This window comes from Prionailurus viverrinus, chromosome A3 (genome assembly GCF_022837055.1).
Source record: "Prionailurus viverrinus isolate Anna chromosome A3, UM_Priviv_1.0, whole genome shotgun sequence".
NCBI lineage: Eukaryota > Metazoa > Chordata > Mammalia > Carnivora > Felidae > Prionailurus > Prionailurus viverrinus.
This window is the reverse complement of record NC_062563.1, coordinates 22,658,797-22,676,630: the sequence shown is the minus strand read 5'-3', so window position 1 is coordinate 22,676,630 and position 17,834 is coordinate 22,658,797. Positions and strand designations below refer to the sequence as shown.

Here is a 17,834-nt window from a genome sequence, read left to right as displayed (position 1 = left end):
GAGGGAACAGGGATGGAAGCAGGGGGTTAGAAGCTTCCTGCAGGCAGGAGGAGATCACTTCTTACCAGCCACCAAGGAAGAAACTATACCACAGCAGAGGTCCCCAGCTACCTCCCACCCACGAGTGTCAGCCCCCACAGGGCTCGGGTTCACCCAGCAGCCCCAGGGAACTCTGATGTGAGTCCTACAGACCTCCTTGGAATACCAAGGCTGAGTCAGGTGCAGGGAGCCAGTGTCTCAGCACAACCAGCTCCCGAAGGGACCCTGTACTGCCTGGGCCTCCTTCCATTCTGTATGTCTCCCACCTCTGCCTCCCCCTCCACCTCAAATGCCACCTCCACCAAGAAGCCTCCCTGGCTGCCCCAAGGCACAGCCTTTTGTGTAATGAGCAATTACTGAGTATGTATAGAGAGCCAGATTCACCACCAGATCACTGACTTTAACCCTGAGGATGGCCAGTTTTCTCCCCATTAATTTGTTCTCCACTTAGTACATGGAGAGTTTTGTTTCGTTGCAACCATGTCACTCTCCTGTTTAAAACTCTCCAATGATCACCAAAATCTGGAAACAACCCACATGTCCCTCGGCTGAATGGAAAAACGGTGGCACACATGTGACGGAATACTACTCAGCAACAAAAAAGGAATAAACTGCTGAGACCCGCAACAACGTGGATGAAGCTCAAACCCGTTATGTCAGGTGTAGGAAGCCAGGCTCAGCAGGCCACTGCAGGATTCCCTTTACATGACATTCTGGAAAAAGCAAGACCGCAGAGACAGAAAACAGATCAGTGCTTGTGGGAGGCTGGGGGAGGAGGAATGGACTAGAAAGGAGCCCAGGAGTTTTTTGGGTCCATGTCTGGACTGTGATGGGTTACAGAGCTGTATGCTTCTGCCAAAACTCACTTTACTGTATGTAAATCACCTGATCCAAAAGCAAGACAAAAGCCTGACAAAAGCAAGACAAAAGACAAAAGCCACATCGGCTCTGCTCCCAGAAATCACCTCGCCTGTCCCACCACGAAGCGTCTGCCCCAGTGGGTCCCTCTGCCTGGACTTCCCTCCCTGCGTCTCTGCACTACGGGCTCCCCTCCTGCTTCAAGCCTCCACGTAAATGCCACCTCCTCAGAGAAGCCTTCCAAGACCCCTCCAAGCCCATCGTGTCCACGTTCTCTCACGGAATGTGTCACAGGCTTATCTGTGATGCGAATTATTTTCCTTATTGATCTGTTTGCTTATGGAATGTCAGTCTCTGCCACTAAGATGTGAGCTTCAGGAGGGCAGGACCTGGCGCCGTGCCTGGCACACTAAGGAACAGCTCAATAAAGAGCTGCCGGATTAACAAAGGGGTCCTAAGAGGGGAAGATTACCATTCTGTTCCCCTGCCCTGCAGAAAACCGCTTCTAGTCAGTGGTGCTATGTTTAAGTCTAATTCTGTGACTCTGTGAACCTAATGCCCACGGGGGCTTGGAAGCCTGGTAGCGGGCCTCAAATTCCCTCCTACCAACTCCCAAGTTACATTCTCAAATATGTCATCTCCTCCTCTGGCTCCAGGGACCTGACAGGCCGATGGGCAGGCAGACCCAGGAAGAATGACAGAGCCGAGCTAAAGCACCCAGAACTCTCCCTCTGTAGGGTAGCAACCATTCCATGGAGGAACAGCAGCCTCTGCCTGGCCAGCCTTCTCCCACACCGCCCCGGCCACCACGGTCCCTCCCTTGGGCTAAAGCCCAGGGTGCCTGCCCATCTGCCAGCCTGGCTCTGGCCTGGGGCACTCACCCCGGTCCAGAAGGGCTGACCTGCAGGGTGGGCCAACAGTGGCCACAGGGGCAGCACGCCAGCCCCCCGAGAGGCTAGGGCCGCCATCTGCTATCCCTTCTGTCGGTCCCCCAGGTCTGTCAAGGCTCCAGATGAGATCACTGCAGTTGGACCCCAAGGAACGCAGAAGGCTCTGCAAAACGCCACTTCCCTCCCCACTCAAAAGCAAAGATTCTGGGAACAGCAAGGTGGGGGGCGGGGGACAGACAGGGACACTGAGGCCTCGAGAGGGATGAGCACGCCCCACCCCCCCGCCCCAGAGCGTCCAGAGTCAAGCAGAGAGGGACTCTGCATGCCTGCCTCCTAGCCCAGAGCTCAATCCAGCTTAACCTCCTTGGATGAAAGCTGGGCTCCAGTTTGGGGATAGTCAGGGTCAAAAGTCCTAGAGGAGGGCCAGGACGCCCAGCCAGGTATGGCCATACCACACCAATGCCCCTGCTCCAGATGGCACAGAGGCTGCCTGCTCCCAGTGACCCATTGGGTCATGAAGGAAGACAGCGATCTTGGACTTGCCCCTCCAACACCAGTAAATAAAAATAGACAAGAGCGCTCCCTCTGTGCCACGTCTCGCTGTATCCCCAGCCGCCCCCCCCCCCCCCCAACTGCCTGGTGAGGAACCAAGGTCAAATAGGTCAACAGTGTTCTCTAAGGTCCCACACTAAAGTGGCTGAGCCAGGATTCAAGTTCAGTTTGAGCTCCTGTAAACTAGACCAGTCTCTATAATGGGACAACAGTGACAATAATAGCTAATACTTACAGGATCTTACTGTGTGCCAAACACCTGGCTGAGCTCTGCCTGAATTTCCATGATCTCATGCTAACAGTCCTTTTGCGGCACATGCTATTACTTTATGCCCATTTTGTCAATAAGCAAACAGAGGCTCAAGAAGATAAAGGCTCCACAGCCAGTCAGGAGCGTGCCTCCCAAATCTGACACAGCTCTCTGCTTGAAACCACAGACACCCCCTCTGGAGGGGAGGGGTGTGTGCGTATGTGTGTGTATGTGTGTGTTTGAGGTGAGAATATACCTGGAGACCATCTCCCACCAAGGCCAGGCCTGGCTTGTCACTGGCCCATTCCAGGCCTCACCCAACAGAATAGGGAGACATCCGCCTTTTTGGGGGTGGGGGGAGGCGCTCACAGTGGGAGCGCCTGACGATGTCCCTCTTGTCCTTTCTGTGTGAACAGGAAGGAAGGCAGCATTTGGATCTGGATGTGTTTAAAACATCTTCCAAACGGCCTCTGGGCTGCAGCCAAATCTCAGAGCAGGGACAGAACAGGGCTCAGAGATTCTTGGGGAGGGAAAGTGAGGCTGGAGAGAGGAAGACGGACTCCAGGCCACACAACCTGAAGCTTCTGCACACCCCAGCCATTTCCCACCTCCAAGCTTTTGTTTGGGCCATCGCCCTGCCTGGCACCCTAGAATGAGCACCACCAGACCTCCCATCCTTCTGCCTCTTGCCATTTCCAGGCTGTGTGACCTTTGCCAAGCCCTTTTCCCTCTCTGAGCTCAATTTACACCTGTGTGAAAGGAAGGGGCTAGGTCCCACCCTGGCAAGGTCCCTGCCTACACGCAGAACACATGGGGGAGGGGCCGATGGGCAACTTGTAATTATCCAGTTAATAATCTAATTACCGTTGAGGTAAATGTCCCCAAGGAGCCTATAGAAAGCTCCTGGATGTCTAACTCGGGGGCCTGGCCTGGAGCTGAGCGCAGGAAGGTGGAAACGAACAGAAAGGGGAGGGAACCGTAAGCACAAAGGCCCCCCCAGGTGGGAAGAGCACAGGGACTGAGACCTGGGTGTGAGGAACACAAGGGAGCTTGGGTGGAGCGAGGTGAGCTGAGGCTGAGGGAGGCAGAACCACACAGGCTGCCCAGGCACTTGGCCAAGGCCAAGGAGGGGAGAGGCTGATGCAGCTGACCCAGAAGATCCCGAGCAGATCTGGGGCAAACTAGCAGAAAAATGTTTAGCTGAGCCAGCCTAGCTGTGGGACCCCAAACTATTTTTCCACTGGAGCCTGTGCTTCTTTGTGGCCCAGGCAACAGGAGATTATTCACCTTGATCTTAGAATGTGGGACCCCAAAGGCATCCTCCACCGGCAAAGGAGTATCCCCAGGTTACAGAGTCTGCAGCACTGGCCGTCTAGAGAAGACCGACATGGGATGGGAGGGAAAGGGGGAACGCAAGGGACAGAAGTGTTTGGGGGATCTCCACGATGCAGTTCAGCTCCACGCACACCTCCCAGACCCCTGCTTCAGGCCGAGACTCACACCCAGAGCCAGACGCAACCTCTGCCTCAAGGACCCAGGGCTTACAGACCCCAGTCTGCCCGTAAGCGGTGAGGGCGGATAGCTGCCGAGTCCTTACAATGAGCCAGGCCCCCACTAATCCTTACACACATGCTTTCCCTTACTCGGTGCTCACCGCAACCCTGTAGGGTGAGCACTGCCAGCATCCCCAATTTTCAGGTGAGGAGACTGAGCCTCGTAAAGGGGAAGCTGATAGAGGAAAAGGCAGAGCCAGGATTCAAGCCTACCTCGGCGCGGCACTAGATCACAGTGCTCTCAACCACCTTGGACCCGAGAAGGGCTGGCCTGCTGCTCCCACCTTCTCTGACTCCCTGCCATTCCTCAGGGAAGCCAGCCCTATCTGCTCAGAATGCAGACACGGTACTGACCTGCGGGCCTCCAGTGAAGGCCACGGTCAGCCTGTCCCAGAACACCCTGGAGTCTCTGGCTCTTTCCCCACCCCAGCCCCAAGTTCCTTCTGGCACCGGAGGGCAGAGAGTATGATCACAGATGAGGTCATGTGTATGTGCTATGAGGGGAATGACCTTGGCAATAACCTTGGCTGCTGGTCAGGCCCCTGCTTGGAACTTAGCCGAGCCCCTCCCCTGGGGAATTTCCTCTCCCCTGGAGGCCACACAGGATGTAGGGCTCCTTCTCTTCCTCTGTGCTCAGGATGGTACTGGATGCGCCATGTACCTGAACACTAATCCTCCCAAGTGCCCTGCAAAAAGGGATTCGATTCCCATTTTACGGACAAGAAGACTGAGGCCTGATGAGGGGATTTTCACATGGAGACCATGCATAGGGAGGACAAAGCAAGGTTTGGCCCTAGACTTGACCCCAAACATGGAATTTGTCAATGAGACCACAGAGCCTTCCTTTCCTCCCACTCTGGACTCCTGCATCTAGGGGGAGAGGCACACTCTAAGGGGGCAGCTACTAGCCTTGCTGTATGGCCCCCTCCCAGCAAAGTGTTCACAGCACCTCAGCTCAGCTTGGCATTCGAGGCCCTTCCCGAGCAAGCCCAACTCTCCTTCCCAGCCTCTCTCTGACCCCTGCTCACACCCACCATTCCCTCCAGCTCTTCTGTTTTAAGCCCACAGACCACCTACAGACCTTGATCACTACCTTTCATTCAATCACACAACAAATATTTATTGAGTCCCTACGAGGTGCCAGGCACCATCCCAGCAGCTGGACCCAGAGGCAGTCACTCAAGGCTAACTCCTCAGCTCTAATGCCCCCTCCTCCAGGAAGTCTTCCAGGACCCTCTTCTGAGCATCCACATCTCCTCCAACCTCCTTCATCCTGGCCTCCTTCATTGTTTCCCAGGCAGAAATGGGCACCCTTCAAAGATGGGAGTGGCATGGCCCTCCGCAGCCCCCAGCAACGGGGGAAGGGGAGGAGGAGGGAGATGAGGGCAAGCCGGAAATTCCAAGGAGATTAGAAGGGAGTTGCCCCTGGGCAGTGTTTCTCCTGTGGGCAGGCCTGACAATTGCTCCATTTCTCTCAGCTCACTGGGCCCAGGCCCAAGTGCTGGGCATCAGGCGCCCGAGCGCCTTTGGTGCAGCTTCTCCTGACGTAGTGACGTGCCAGACCCAGGCCGTTACAAATCAAGCCCCTGCCACACTCCTCACCATTCCCAGCAGCCCTGTGGAAGGAACCTTGTGGAGTAGCTGAACATAGTCGTTTGTACACACCAGCTCCAGAGGACAGGGACCAGGATTTCCTGTATTTCTGTGTGGGTGAACTGTCACAGCCTGTGTGTGTGCGCGTGTGTGTGCGCTCACGCGGGCACGTGTGTGTGTGTGTGTGTGTGTGTGTGTGTCTGGGATCCTGTTTTGTGAGTCTCTGGTTCCCGAGGGCAAATGCTACAGGCCTGACATTTGACATTTGAGTGCGCTCTGCTCGTGTCCCTGCTTATGTGTACGTGGCTATGTGTCTTGTGTCTGTGTGTCTCCTGGGTGTGCGTCTGAGCCCCAGATAAAGGTAAGTGTGCAAGGGCCTCCACCTTCTCTTTGTGGAGGAGACAGGGTGAGCATCTGGGTGATGAGCTTGTCTGTGCCCGCCTGGCAGGAGCGGATCTCTGGATTTGCGTGGATGCTGGCGCCTGTGTGTAATGAGTCTGCGTGGGTTTGTGTGTGCGCCTGCATATGTATGTGTACTTCCGATACGTCTGAGGGTGTCTCAAAGCTGTGTGTCCATCTGGGACACAGCCAAGCACGTCTGGGTAGGTAAGATGTGTGCGTGTGTAAGTGGGTGTTTCTGAGCCAGGGGTCTTCTAGATGGTGTGAGTTTGTCGCGTCTGGCATTGTGTGTGTATGAGGAGACAGATTTTGTATCTGCATAGGTTTGTGTCCTTCTGAGAGTGTGTCCTCTCTGACACGTCATGAGGTGTGCTTCTGGAAGCATACAACCTATGTGTGTGTCACTGGATGTATATGTGACACGCGTATGAGTGGCTGTGGATCTCTGAGCATGCGCTGTGCGTACGTGTGTTTGTGTGTGCTCGACAGAGTGTGCCCGGGGACACAGGCCCAGCCCCTCTGTGAGGCATGCTGGGAGCCCTGGGAGCTCCGCGGTCCCCCCAGGCCTCCGCAGCAGCCGGCCTCATATTTTCCATCTCATTTTCCATCTCGCTGGAGCTGCCCGCCTCCCCCTAAGGACAGGCAAACCGCTGAGGATTCTTAAAGACCCAGGTCTCAGAGAAGATTCTTCCAGACCCCCTCTCAGCTGCCACTTGGGGGGCTGGGACTCAGGGCAGGGACCAGGCGGGAGCTTTGCTGACCATAATGACCAACCCCCCTCCCGAACCCAGCGACAGATTCTGGAAGCTGAGAAGAGCTGAGAAAACATCTGGCACTTGGCCTGGTAGCCAGGCAGCTCTCAGAACGTATGAGTTGAATGAATGAATGAATGAATGAATGAATGCCTACAGAAGCAGGTAAGGAAAAGGGACAACAGAGACAGGCACTAACATTTACTGCGCACCACACTCGAAAGGCTCCCCATGACCCTGAGGCAGGCATGCTTATCCCCCGATTTACAGAAGAATCAGAGGCTCAGAAAGGCTGAGTATCTCACCCAACATCACACAGCTTGTAACTGACAAATCCAGGCAAGAACTCTGCTCTGTGAAACTCAGAGGCACAGGCCACCTCCTGCATGGGAGAGGGTGGAAGAGCAATGGGACAAGGGGAGCTCCTTGGGGTTCTCTAGTGAGGTTCCTAAGTACAGCCACGGCGCAATCGTGGGCACATTTACATAGCCTCTTGGTTTCCTTATCTGCCAAATGGATCTGACGTCAGAACCCTCAACACAGGGTTGCTATGAGGAGTAAGGGCTTACTTAACCCAGAGCCTAGCGCACTGGAAGCGATCAACAGGGGATAGCATTCATGAGGCAAGAGCCACAGAAGTCCAGGGAATCAGTGGTCTGGGGGGTCCCCCGAACGTTTCTAATAGTCCAGCTCCCTGGGTTCTAGCCTAACCGTTAACTAACCCTTAAGGCTGGATCCAAACCCCCATCATTTCCTCCAGTACCTCACATCCCCCTTGTCCCAATCACACGCTGCACAGGTGCAAGGCACATATTCCCATACGTGCATGCACGTACATGTCCCTTGCCGCCTGCCTGCAGGCCCAGGCCCCCACCCCAGCCTATGTTACCTCTACTTGTTCCCAACAAGTCTTAGCTTAGAGCCTGGCACACAACAGGATCCCTCTAACCAACCTGTGTCCCAGACTAGACACACCGTTAGCAACTAAAAGCTCACTGCTCCAGTCATGCTATAGAAAGAACAGGACCTAGAGTTACTCCAACCAGGTTTGGAATCCTGGCTGTGACCTGGGGCCTCCATTTACCCGAATGTACAATGAGAACTAGAGGTGGAGGACGGATGCTTCCTCTCCTGGGCTGACATCTAGATTGGCTGTACTTCACTCACACCTAGACCCTCCAAGGAGGGAGCAGGGCAGCATGGAATGTGATCACACCTTCCTGTCCCCCTGGAAGCAGCTCCTGATTTATTCACATCCTAAAGCTACAGGGACCCACCTTCCTGGCTTCTCCCAGCTCCCCCAAGAATAAAGACACGGACGTTCTGTCTGCTCATTGGCTAACGAAGACGACAGTTCCCCCAAGAGATGTGGGATTTCACTGCTTGTAAAATGTTTTCTTGTCTATTCATACCTCCCTGGTTCCTGAAAACAATCCTATGAAGCTGCCTGGGTAGGTTCCATCATCTTCATTATATAGATGAAAAAAAGGAGCTCAGAGAGGCCAAGCGACTTGCTCAAAGCCACACAGTAAATGGCAGAGTCAGATCTGAAAGCCAGGTCTTTGGGCCTCAACTCTCAGATTCTTCCATCTACACTCAGATGGTTCTCAGCATGTCCTCACCACATGGTACATGGACAACAGTTAGCGGTGATGGGGAGGAAGACCTCAGACTACCAGGGTTTTGAAGGTCAAATGCAGTCATTGTGTCTGCTCTGCAACTAAAGCTGCATCTTAGAATCCTGGAACCTTGAAAGTTAATAATCTTCAGACTTCCTTGGCTGGAATGGATCCTGAGGTCAGGCAGCTCAGCTGCAGCCACCCCATAAATCCCTCCCTGAATCTTCCTTCTAATCACAACCACCACCGTTTTGTACAGTTTACAAGCTGCTTTCCACAAACCCTACATCTTCATCCAAACATGCAAGGTCACCCAGCCTTTGTTTGAATAACTCAAGTGACAGCAAGCTCACTCTCTTCTCCGTAGCAGCCCCTATCATCTGATCGAGAGGCAGCTGCCCCATTTACACTTTCCCGGCTTGGGCCCCAGGGCAGGCCTCTAGCAACAGGAGATCAGCCACCACCAGTGAGGCCTTCCTTCCGTGGTAGACAGGTCCCAGGGCCCCCACCACTGGGAGATGAACCCAAGCAGGGCCCCACCAGACTTGGGACTCAACCCAGGTAGCATGTAATCTGCAGGGGACACACTGGGGATCTAAAGTCCTCTCCTGGTAACTCAGTTTGTGCATCTTGGAAGCAAAGAGGCCCAGAGGGGCAGGAAACACGTCAAGAGTGCAATACATTCTTGGGGCACCTGGGTGGCTCAGTTGGTTAAGCGTCCAACTTTGGCTCAGGTCATGATCTTACAGTCCGTGAGTCTGAGACCCGTGTTGGGCCCTCTGGTGCCAGCGCAGAGCCTGCCTGAGATCCTCTGACCACCCCGTGCCCCTCCCCTGCTGGTTCTCTCTCTCAAAACAAATATACTTTAAAAACAAACAAACAAAGAAACAAACAAAAAACAGAGCATAATACACTCTTACTCCAAGCCCTGGCTGTCTGGAGAACCGGCTCAGGGACCCAGAGCAAGTGCCTTCCTCTCTCTGGCCACAGTTAACCCATCTGTAGAATGACAAAACACCTCCCATGACAGCCACTACACTTAATGGTCCACATGCCCAGTCTCTAGATTTTCATCTCGCCTCTGTGAGATTGGCAGCTGGATCAAACAAAGCTCTAGAGGGACCAACCCAAAGTGCACGCGGCAAGAACTGCACAGTCTGGCCCTGCTCACCTCGCCGCCCAACCTCCTCCCTCTCTCCAGTCTCTGCACTATCCCTCGAAGTCAACACACTTTTTCCCACTTCCTTCAGCCGGCAATGTTCTTATCTAGGTCCTATTCAGCTGACTGCATGTCACCCTCCAGGCCTTGGCCTCCCTGAAGGCCCCCAGCACCACTGAGAACATGATGGGTGCCTCTGGAAACGTGTCACACACCACTGGGAAACAGCAGTGATCACAACTGCCCTCATCTGAGGCAGGCACTCCAGAGGTGTTTGCAAACATTATCTCCTTTAACCCTTAAGGTTGGAAGATGTGGGATATACCTTTTTACAATGAGGAAACTGAGGTCTGGAGATAGCAAGTAACTTGCCCGAGTTCACACAGCCAGGAAGCCACAGACCCGGATCCAATAGTAGCCTGAGGTCTGCGCATGAAGCCTGCAGTACTGAATGAATGATGGAAACGTGGTCCAGTCCCAGCCTAGGCAATGGGAGGTGCCCAGCCAGGCCCTGGCCCCTGTGAGACCTTGGGCTCAACCCCCAGCCTTCTGGGATTACTGCCCATCTTAAGAGTCATGGCTGGCCCAGGCAGACTCCAGAGCTTTGCCTGATGACTTCCTGGAAGGGACAGGAACCCACAGGGGTTGGTACACAAGGAGATTCTGAGGCAAAGCTCCATGGCCCATCTCCCTCGCCAGGACAAACAGTGTGGGCAGGAAGCAGGAGTAAGGAGCTCAGGGTGTGAGTTCAGAGCAGCTTAGGCAGGCAGTGCCAGAAGCAGCTCAGGGCACCAAGAGGGCAGGACCAGGCCTCTTTCTGGATTATCTCTGTCCCACCCACCCTCCACTTGTCCTCTCCTCACTACGGGCTTCTGAACACTGTGAGAGCTGACTGAACGAACCTTCAATTGTCAACAGTGAACGGCGCCTTTGGGAAGACTTACCCTCCCATTTAATAGATGAGAAGGCTGAGACCTGGTTTGGGGAAAGAGGAGAGGCTGAAGGGGTGGATTATGCTGATTCAGACAGTCCCTGTCCTTTTATTCTACAAGTATTTACTGAACACATGCTGCAGAGGAGACACAGTTGAGCAAGACCCCAAAAGTCTAACGAGAGAGAAACCTATTTGGCCAAAGCTAAGTGTTGCCAGGCAGACGTAAGTCAGCAGAGTGATGTTGATTCTGTGGCTCTTGGCCAGGGTGCTCTGGGTATGGTGCCAGGCCATCAACTGATAAGAGTAGTAGGTAACATTTCAGCCTCTTCCAAAACCATGCTCAGCCAGTGGTGGGAAAGCCCATGAAGCTTTCAGTCTTCCCAGCCAAGGCCAGCACATTCTATGAAGCTGCTACAGTACCAAGCAGTGGGCACACAGAGACTGGCCAGCACCCAGTAGGTGCACATGTTCACTGAAAGGGTGAAGGCAAGATAGGTCTGCTCTCCGGGGAAGCGCTCAGGTGTCCCAGATGCTCAGAGGGAAGGCGGCTTTCAGATGGACAGCTTCCCTCCTCTCACCGGGAACATGGGAAGGCCAAGGGCACCGGCCATGAGGGGCCAGTGGGACCTCTGTGCACTGGGCAGACAAGAGCAGAAGACAACATCCTGGGATTTAGGAAGCTGCCTCTGAACCAGTTCTCCCACGACATCATCCTCCCAGGCTGCGGGACCGTTAGACTGGGCGGAAGTCGGACTCTAGCCAAGGGGATGTTCCCAGATGTCATGCTTTCAAATGGGACCCACCCTGAAAGGCAGGCGGGGACAGGCCTGAAGCAAGGAAAGCCCTGGGTAAAGACTCAGCGTGGTGTTCTGGCCTCTCCTTGGCAGGGGACAGCCATGGGTTTCCCTGGCAGAAGTGCACACCCATACCTGTCCCGGAAAAGAGAGCCACCCAAGGCCTAGCTTCTGGCCTGCAGGTGGGGGGTTCTAAGCAGCTGAAGGACAGAGGTTCAGCCCCTCACTGGCTACCCACCCCCCACCACAAGTAATGCATCCAGGCATCTTCCAAATGAGTTTTCTCATGCCTCCCTCCCTCCAAAATCAGGGCCCTTTGGCCAGTCTCGTCATCTAGGGTCCTCCTCAGGAGACGGTTTCCCAGACAAAAAAGGGAGGCAAGGTGTGTGGGAGCCCCAGGGTAGTCTCCGAGGATTCAGGCCCCCTTTCCCAGCCGCTTCAGCGGGACGGTGGGCCTGCTGGTGCCTCAGGCCCCCGGGGCCGTCACAACCCGCACCTCCCGGGGCCTCCCTCTCCCGCCCCCCACCAGCGCCCCCACCTTGAGATAGTCGTTCTCCGAGCGTAGCTCCTCCAGCTCCCGCACGAAGCCGCCGGGCCCACAGTCCAGCATCTCCTCGGTGAGGTCGGAGAAGGCGAGCGAGGCACTGAGTGGCAGGCGGCTGCTGCCCACCGACGACGCGGCCACCGACGGCTCATCGGGGGAGGCGGGCGGCCGCGGGGGCTGCTGTGCTGGCGGCGCGGGCTGGGGCGGCTGCCCGGTGCGGGCCCCCGCCGGGCCCCCGGCCGCGGACTCGGCGTCGCTGCTCAGCGCCAGCTCCAGGCCCAGCAAGCGCGCCTCCTCCGACGCGCAGTCCGACACCTCGGAGCTGCTGTCGGTGAGGCTGGGCGGCGGGGGCGGCGGTCGCGGCCCGGTGCCCGGGCGCGGGCGGCCCTTGGCGCGAACCCCGGTGCGGACCCCGGCCACTCGCGTCCCCGCGCTCCGCGCCCCGGGAGCCACTGCGCGCCCCTTCTTGTCGGGCCGCGCGGAGGACGCGGCGCTGCAGGCGGCTGCGGCGCCGGGGCCTGGGCCTCGGCGGCCCTTGGCCAGAGACCAGCCGGCCACGTCCTTGGGCCGAGCCGGCGACGGCGCGCGGTGGCTCTTCTTCCTCTCCGGGGCGGGCGCGGGCGGGGGACCGCAGCCCCGGGCCGGGGGCTCCCCCGCCGGCACCTCCATCGCGGCCTCCCTTGGCCTCAGCGAGCGGCGCGCATGGCCCGGGCCCACCCGGCCTCCGCGCCCCTGGGGAGGGTCCCGGCGCCGCTCCGGCCCCTCGGACCGCGGCTCCTCTCGGCCCACCTCAGCCCCGGGGCTGCGCTCTGGCCCCGACCCCCGCCGCACCGGCTCTCCGCTGCCCTGAGCTCGGAGAGAGCGGCCCGATCGCCTCCAGGCGCCCCGGCTGCGGCTCCGGCTCCGCCCGGCGCCCGCCCCCTCGGCCTCGCCGCGCCCCCGGAGTGCGCCCGGGACTCGGCTGCCTGCGCGCCGATCGCTCCCTCGGGCTCCGAGTCCGGCAGCGGCCCGGGCCCCGGCTCCGCCCGGCGCGGCCCGCCCCCCGCGCAGCCCCGCCAGCTCCCCGCCCAGCCGCCTCGGCTCGGGGGCGCGCGGCTCCGCGAACAAAAGGCGGACGCGGCGGGAGCGGCAGGGAGGGACACAGGCTGCGAGCGAGGGAGGGATCTGCGAGGCAACAGCGACCCCCTCGAGGGTCAGGCGGGCCTGGGCTGCCGCGGCCCGGGCTCCGTCCTCCTCCGCTCTGCCGCCGCCCCCTCCCCTGCCCGCCTGGGGAACGCACCCGGCCGAGGCTCCCCTGCGCCCAGCGTCCGGGCAGGGGCCGCGGGAGCGGCGAGCGAGGGAACTCCCAGGCAGAGGCCGGGCGGACCTCAGATCGCAGGAGCCAGCATCCATATACACCGCCGGTGCCTCGCCCCTCGCGGCTGTGCGGAGCGTGCGCGGACTCCGCCCCCCTCAACCTTGCAAAGCGAGACCAATTATCCCATTGTACAGATGCGTAGACTGAAGTCTAGGGAAGACACGCGATTAGCGCGAAGTCATCGGCGGAGCTGGGATGGAACGCAAACCTCACACCTTCAGGGCGTGCTCTGGTTCTTAGACCTCCGCTTCCCTCTTACAGGCGTAGGGACCGTGGAGCCCTAGGTGCACGCCCCGCTCTGCACACCTTGACAAGCGGGAATCTCAGACATACTCCCTCCAACCCCGGCCCGCTTTCAGGCTCTGCACGGCTAAAATGGAGGCCGCCCACTATGAGGTGTCAGACCAGCGATGCTTTGGGAGTAGGATCTGACCCCGGTAGGGGCTGGCACGGACTGAGGACAATTACCCTGATCCCCACACGTTTCTCCCCAGGGCAACCGGGACAACCCGGGACAGCCCGGGAGCGCTGGCTCTGGTGGTTTCCTTTCTTTCCTTCCAGGGCTGTGCTTCTGGCCCTGTTGTAGATTTTCCTGTGTCGATCACACCTTCCCCGCCTCCTTCCCCTCCCCCGCTCCTTGCGGCTGCTTCTCCTGGTGGAGCCACGGCCGGGCCCAGGCAGTTTTAAGTCTTTCGGCTGGCTGCCCCCGGGTGGGCACCCACCCCTCAGAGAGGCACCCCCTTGTCACCTAGAGAGGGGGGCAGGGTTGTGTTTACCCCTCTGCATCCGCTTCTCCCCGCCCCATCCCCGTTCCTGCCTTCCCTCCTTTCCTTCCACCTCCTCTCCAGCCCCCCATCCCCCCACTCCCCCAATCCTGTTTCTTCACCTCCCCTGCCCTTGACACTCAGGCGGCACCAGATCTGCTTCTTCGCTTCTATCCCACCTCCCTCACAGCAGTGAGTACTGGGGTATGCCTTCTCACTGAGGCATGGCTTCGCCCTGATCTGTGTATGTCCTGGTGTGTGTGTGTGTGTGTGTGTGTGTGCCCCCTCTGCCCTCAGATTTTTCCTCCAAGTGGCCCCACAGAGACACATGGAGCAGGTCCGCCTAGCAAGTTCTCTGCAAAGTATTCCCACCCCCTCCTGACAAGGCACAGCTCCCCTGTTCCCACTGACCGTCCACTCACCTAGTCCATAGGCACCAGATAGGACAATGAGTGGACTTGTCCTTGGTACATTCCTGACCTCATGGAGCTTAGAGTATAGGGGGGAGATGGGCCACAATGGATTCATTACATAAAATACCCCTAGGTGGTATTGTGTGGCACAGGGGCAAAGCCTTCCCACCTCCTGGGCCTCAGAGTCCCCACCTGGTCTAGTGTGAGGGTCCTTTCAGCTCTGATGCCTCCATTTCTTGTAAGCTGGTCATTTTCGGCACAGAGATGCTATAGAGTTCTTAGAGATGGTTTATCTTCTCTGTGTTTCCATTTCTCCTCTATGCCTTATGTAGGTCTGGAGATGTTGGATGGTGTGAATGCTGGCAGGTGACATGCTAGACCCAGGCCGGCTTAGCCATTCCTGACACACCTGTGGCCACACTGGTGGTCCTGAGATTAGAGTGGCCTGGATCTTCCCACTTGGACCTGGGCCCAAGTCCTGGCTCTACCACATATCCTGCTTGGGTCCCTGATGACTGAGAAGCAGGCTGAGGTCCCTCCCTGCACCGAAGTTCTTTGGATTTGAGGAACCATGAATCTACAGTGTAGCCCCAGCAACATGGCCCTGGTGGGGAGGGCTCCAGAGGTGGTGTGGGGCCTAGGAAGGGGCTCTGGACTCAGACTTAGTTCAGACCAGAAAAACCTGGACTTGCTGGGAGTCCAGAATTGGTGACATGCCGGCAGGGAGACTGTCTGTCTGCAGCTTCCTGACCGTCGGGCACTCACTTATGCCGGGCTCCGCGCTCAGCACTTCAGTAGAGGATCTCAGAAAGGCTAGGAGCTTCTGGTGGCTGATTGCATTTTCCAAAAATAGGCACAGCAATACACAGCCCATCCAATCCCTCCTTTTAAGTGCGGCATTGACACTCTTACAGTTGAGCCACGGGATCTATATTCCCTCCCCTTTAACCTGAGTAGGCCTTTGTGACCTCCTCAACCAATAGAGAATGGCAAACGTGATACCGGGACTTCCAAGGCTGGCTCCTAAAAGACAATTTGGCGCTCTCTCATGCGCTCGTGCTTGCCCTCTCTCTCTCAGTCCACTCACCTCAGAACCCAGCTACCACATTGGGAGGAAGCCCAGGCCTCGTGGAAAGGTTAATGAAGGTGTTCCAGCCAGCAACTCCAGCTCAGGTCCCTGCTAGCCACCAGACATGGGAAAGAGTGAACCTTCAGATGATCCAGCCCGCAGCCTTGGAGCTGTCCCAGCCAACGCCAAGTAGAGCAGAAATGAGCAGTCCCAAACTGCAAAATAAATATTGTTGTTTTAAGCCACTGGGTTTTGGGGTAGTTTGTTACGCGGCCATGGATAACTGGAATGCTTGTCCAAGGTCACATAGCTTGGAAGTGGCAGAGCTGAGACTGACTGGAACCCACGGTCATCCGACTTCAGAGTCTGTTGTGCCGCACTAAAGGGTGATGTTCAGCTCGGACACACAGTGTATGATGCCTAAAGCTCTACTCAAGACGGAATGAAGCATCAAATGATTATAAGAATTATATATCAGATTGTAAGAAATGATGCTGGTTACCCAGTAGAAAAATCAGTTTATTTCCTCCCATTCAAGCTGCTGAATTGATGAAACTGAATGGAGACTAAATCCTGGAAGGCATCAAAGAGGAGGTGATTTTTTTTGTAACGAAAGGGTTTTTTTTTTCATTATACAAATTATGAAAGAAACAAGTCACTGGCTGAGGGAAAATTAGAGGAATTAATAGGGGAAACTGCTTTAGATAGTGTAGTCAGGGAGGCCTTGCTGAGGAGGTGACATTTAAACTGAGTTATTAGGAAAAAAAAAAAAAAAAGCCTTGGGCTCCTGGGTGGTTCAGTCAGTTGAGCTTCCAATTCTTGATTTTGGCTCAGGTCATGATCCATGCTGAGTGTGGAGCCTGCTTAGGATTCTCTCTCTCTCTCTCTCTCTCTCTCTCTCTCTCTCTCACTCCCTCTGCCCCCTCCCCTGCTTGTATGCTCTTTTTCTCTCTAAAACTAAAACTTAAATTAAAAATTAAATTAAATTTGGGGTGCCTGGGTGGCTCAGTTGGTTAAGCGTCCAACTTCGGCTCAGGTCATGATCTCATGGTTCATGGGTTTGAGCCCCATGTCGGGCTCTGTGCTGACAGCTCAGAGCCTGGAGCCTGCTACAGATTCTGTGTCTCCCTCTCTCTCTCCCCTCTCCTGCTTGTGCTCTCTGTCTCTCTTAAAGGTAAATAAACATTTTTAAACATTTTTAATTAAATTAAATTAAATTAAATTAAAATTTAAAAAAATTTAAAGCCCTAAAAATTAGGCTGCTCATGGTTCATTAGTTCAGACCCTGTATTGGGCTCGCAGCTATCAGCATGGAGCCCTCTTAGGATCCTCTGTCCCCCTTTCTTCTGCCCCTCCCCTGCTTGCACTCTCTCAAAATTAAATAAACATGTATATTTAAATAAATATGTGTATACATAAATACATTTTACACTGAGTTGTTCAAAGAGCCAGAGTAAGAGAATTCAGACAGAATTCTCTTTGGCTTGGGTCATGATCTCACAGTTTGTGGATTCCAGCCCTGTGTGGGGCTCTGTGCTGTCTTTTGGATCCTCTGTCCCCCTCTCTCTCTGCCTCTCTCCTGCCCACACTCTCTCTCTCTCTCAAAAGTAAATAAAACATTAAAAAAAAAAAAAAGAATTGCTAGTCTAGAACATGGGTAAAAGGAAAAGCCAGAGAGGGAGCAGCCAGTGAGGTAGGAGAGAACATGCAGCAATGTGTTGTCTGGAGGCCCAGACACTAGACCAGACTGTCAAGTGGCGGAGAAGCTGGAGGAAGAGGAGAGCAGAAGAGTGCTCCCTGCACAGCACGACTCAGAGGCTGCTGGGGACCTCGCCAAGAGCAGGGGTGGTGGGGGCAGAAGCCCAGGGGAGTGGACTGAAGAGTGAACAGGACACGGAGGCAGAATGCAGAAGGAAGAGAGATGGAGCAGTGGGGGAGGGACTGTCGCATGAGATGGAGAGAGAGAGAGAGAGAGGCAGAGAGAACAGGCAAGTGAGAGATGGACGCAGCCGGGATGGAAAAGGGGAGACAGATGGATCCAGTGATAGGGGCCTGGCTTCTGAACGGAGCGAGGGCCTTTTCTCTGTCGTCCTGGAGGAAGGATGGAAGAGATGGATGAGATGCAGGGGCTTCTGTCGGGAAGGTGAGGGGACGGCTGACAGCTGGCTTCTGTTTTCTCGGTGGAGAATTAAGTCGCCAGGTGAGAGTGAGGAGACCAAGGAGGGCACAGACCTAGATCTCAGAGAACAGAAATCAGATTTCCCAGGACACGCGAGGGGGTGTGTCAGGCCATCG

General features: G+C 56.0%; 1 protein-coding gene across 8 annotated transcripts in view; it reads right to left on the bottom strand.

Moving 5' to 3' along the window:
• SOGA1 (suppressor of glucose, autophagy associated 1) overlaps positions 1-15,624 on the bottom strand; it is an 85,634-nt gene extending 70,010 nt beyond the window's left edge. For 7 of the 8 annotated variants that reach the window (XR_007150809.1, XR_007150810.1, XR_007150811.1 and 4 more), the window contains exon 1: positions 11,931-12,914. Coding sequence is in view for 4 of the 8 variants with exons in the window: in XM_047852230.1 (XP_047708186.1) it covers positions 11,931-12,605 (675 nt within the window). In the remaining 4 variants the exon portion in view is untranslated. Of the gene's footprint in view, positions 1-11,930; positions 12,915-15,557 lie in introns of those variants that run through there. The other variant, XM_047852234.1, reaches the window with a different exon arrangement.
• Between the last annotated feature and the right edge of the window lie 2,210 nt (positions 15,625-17,834).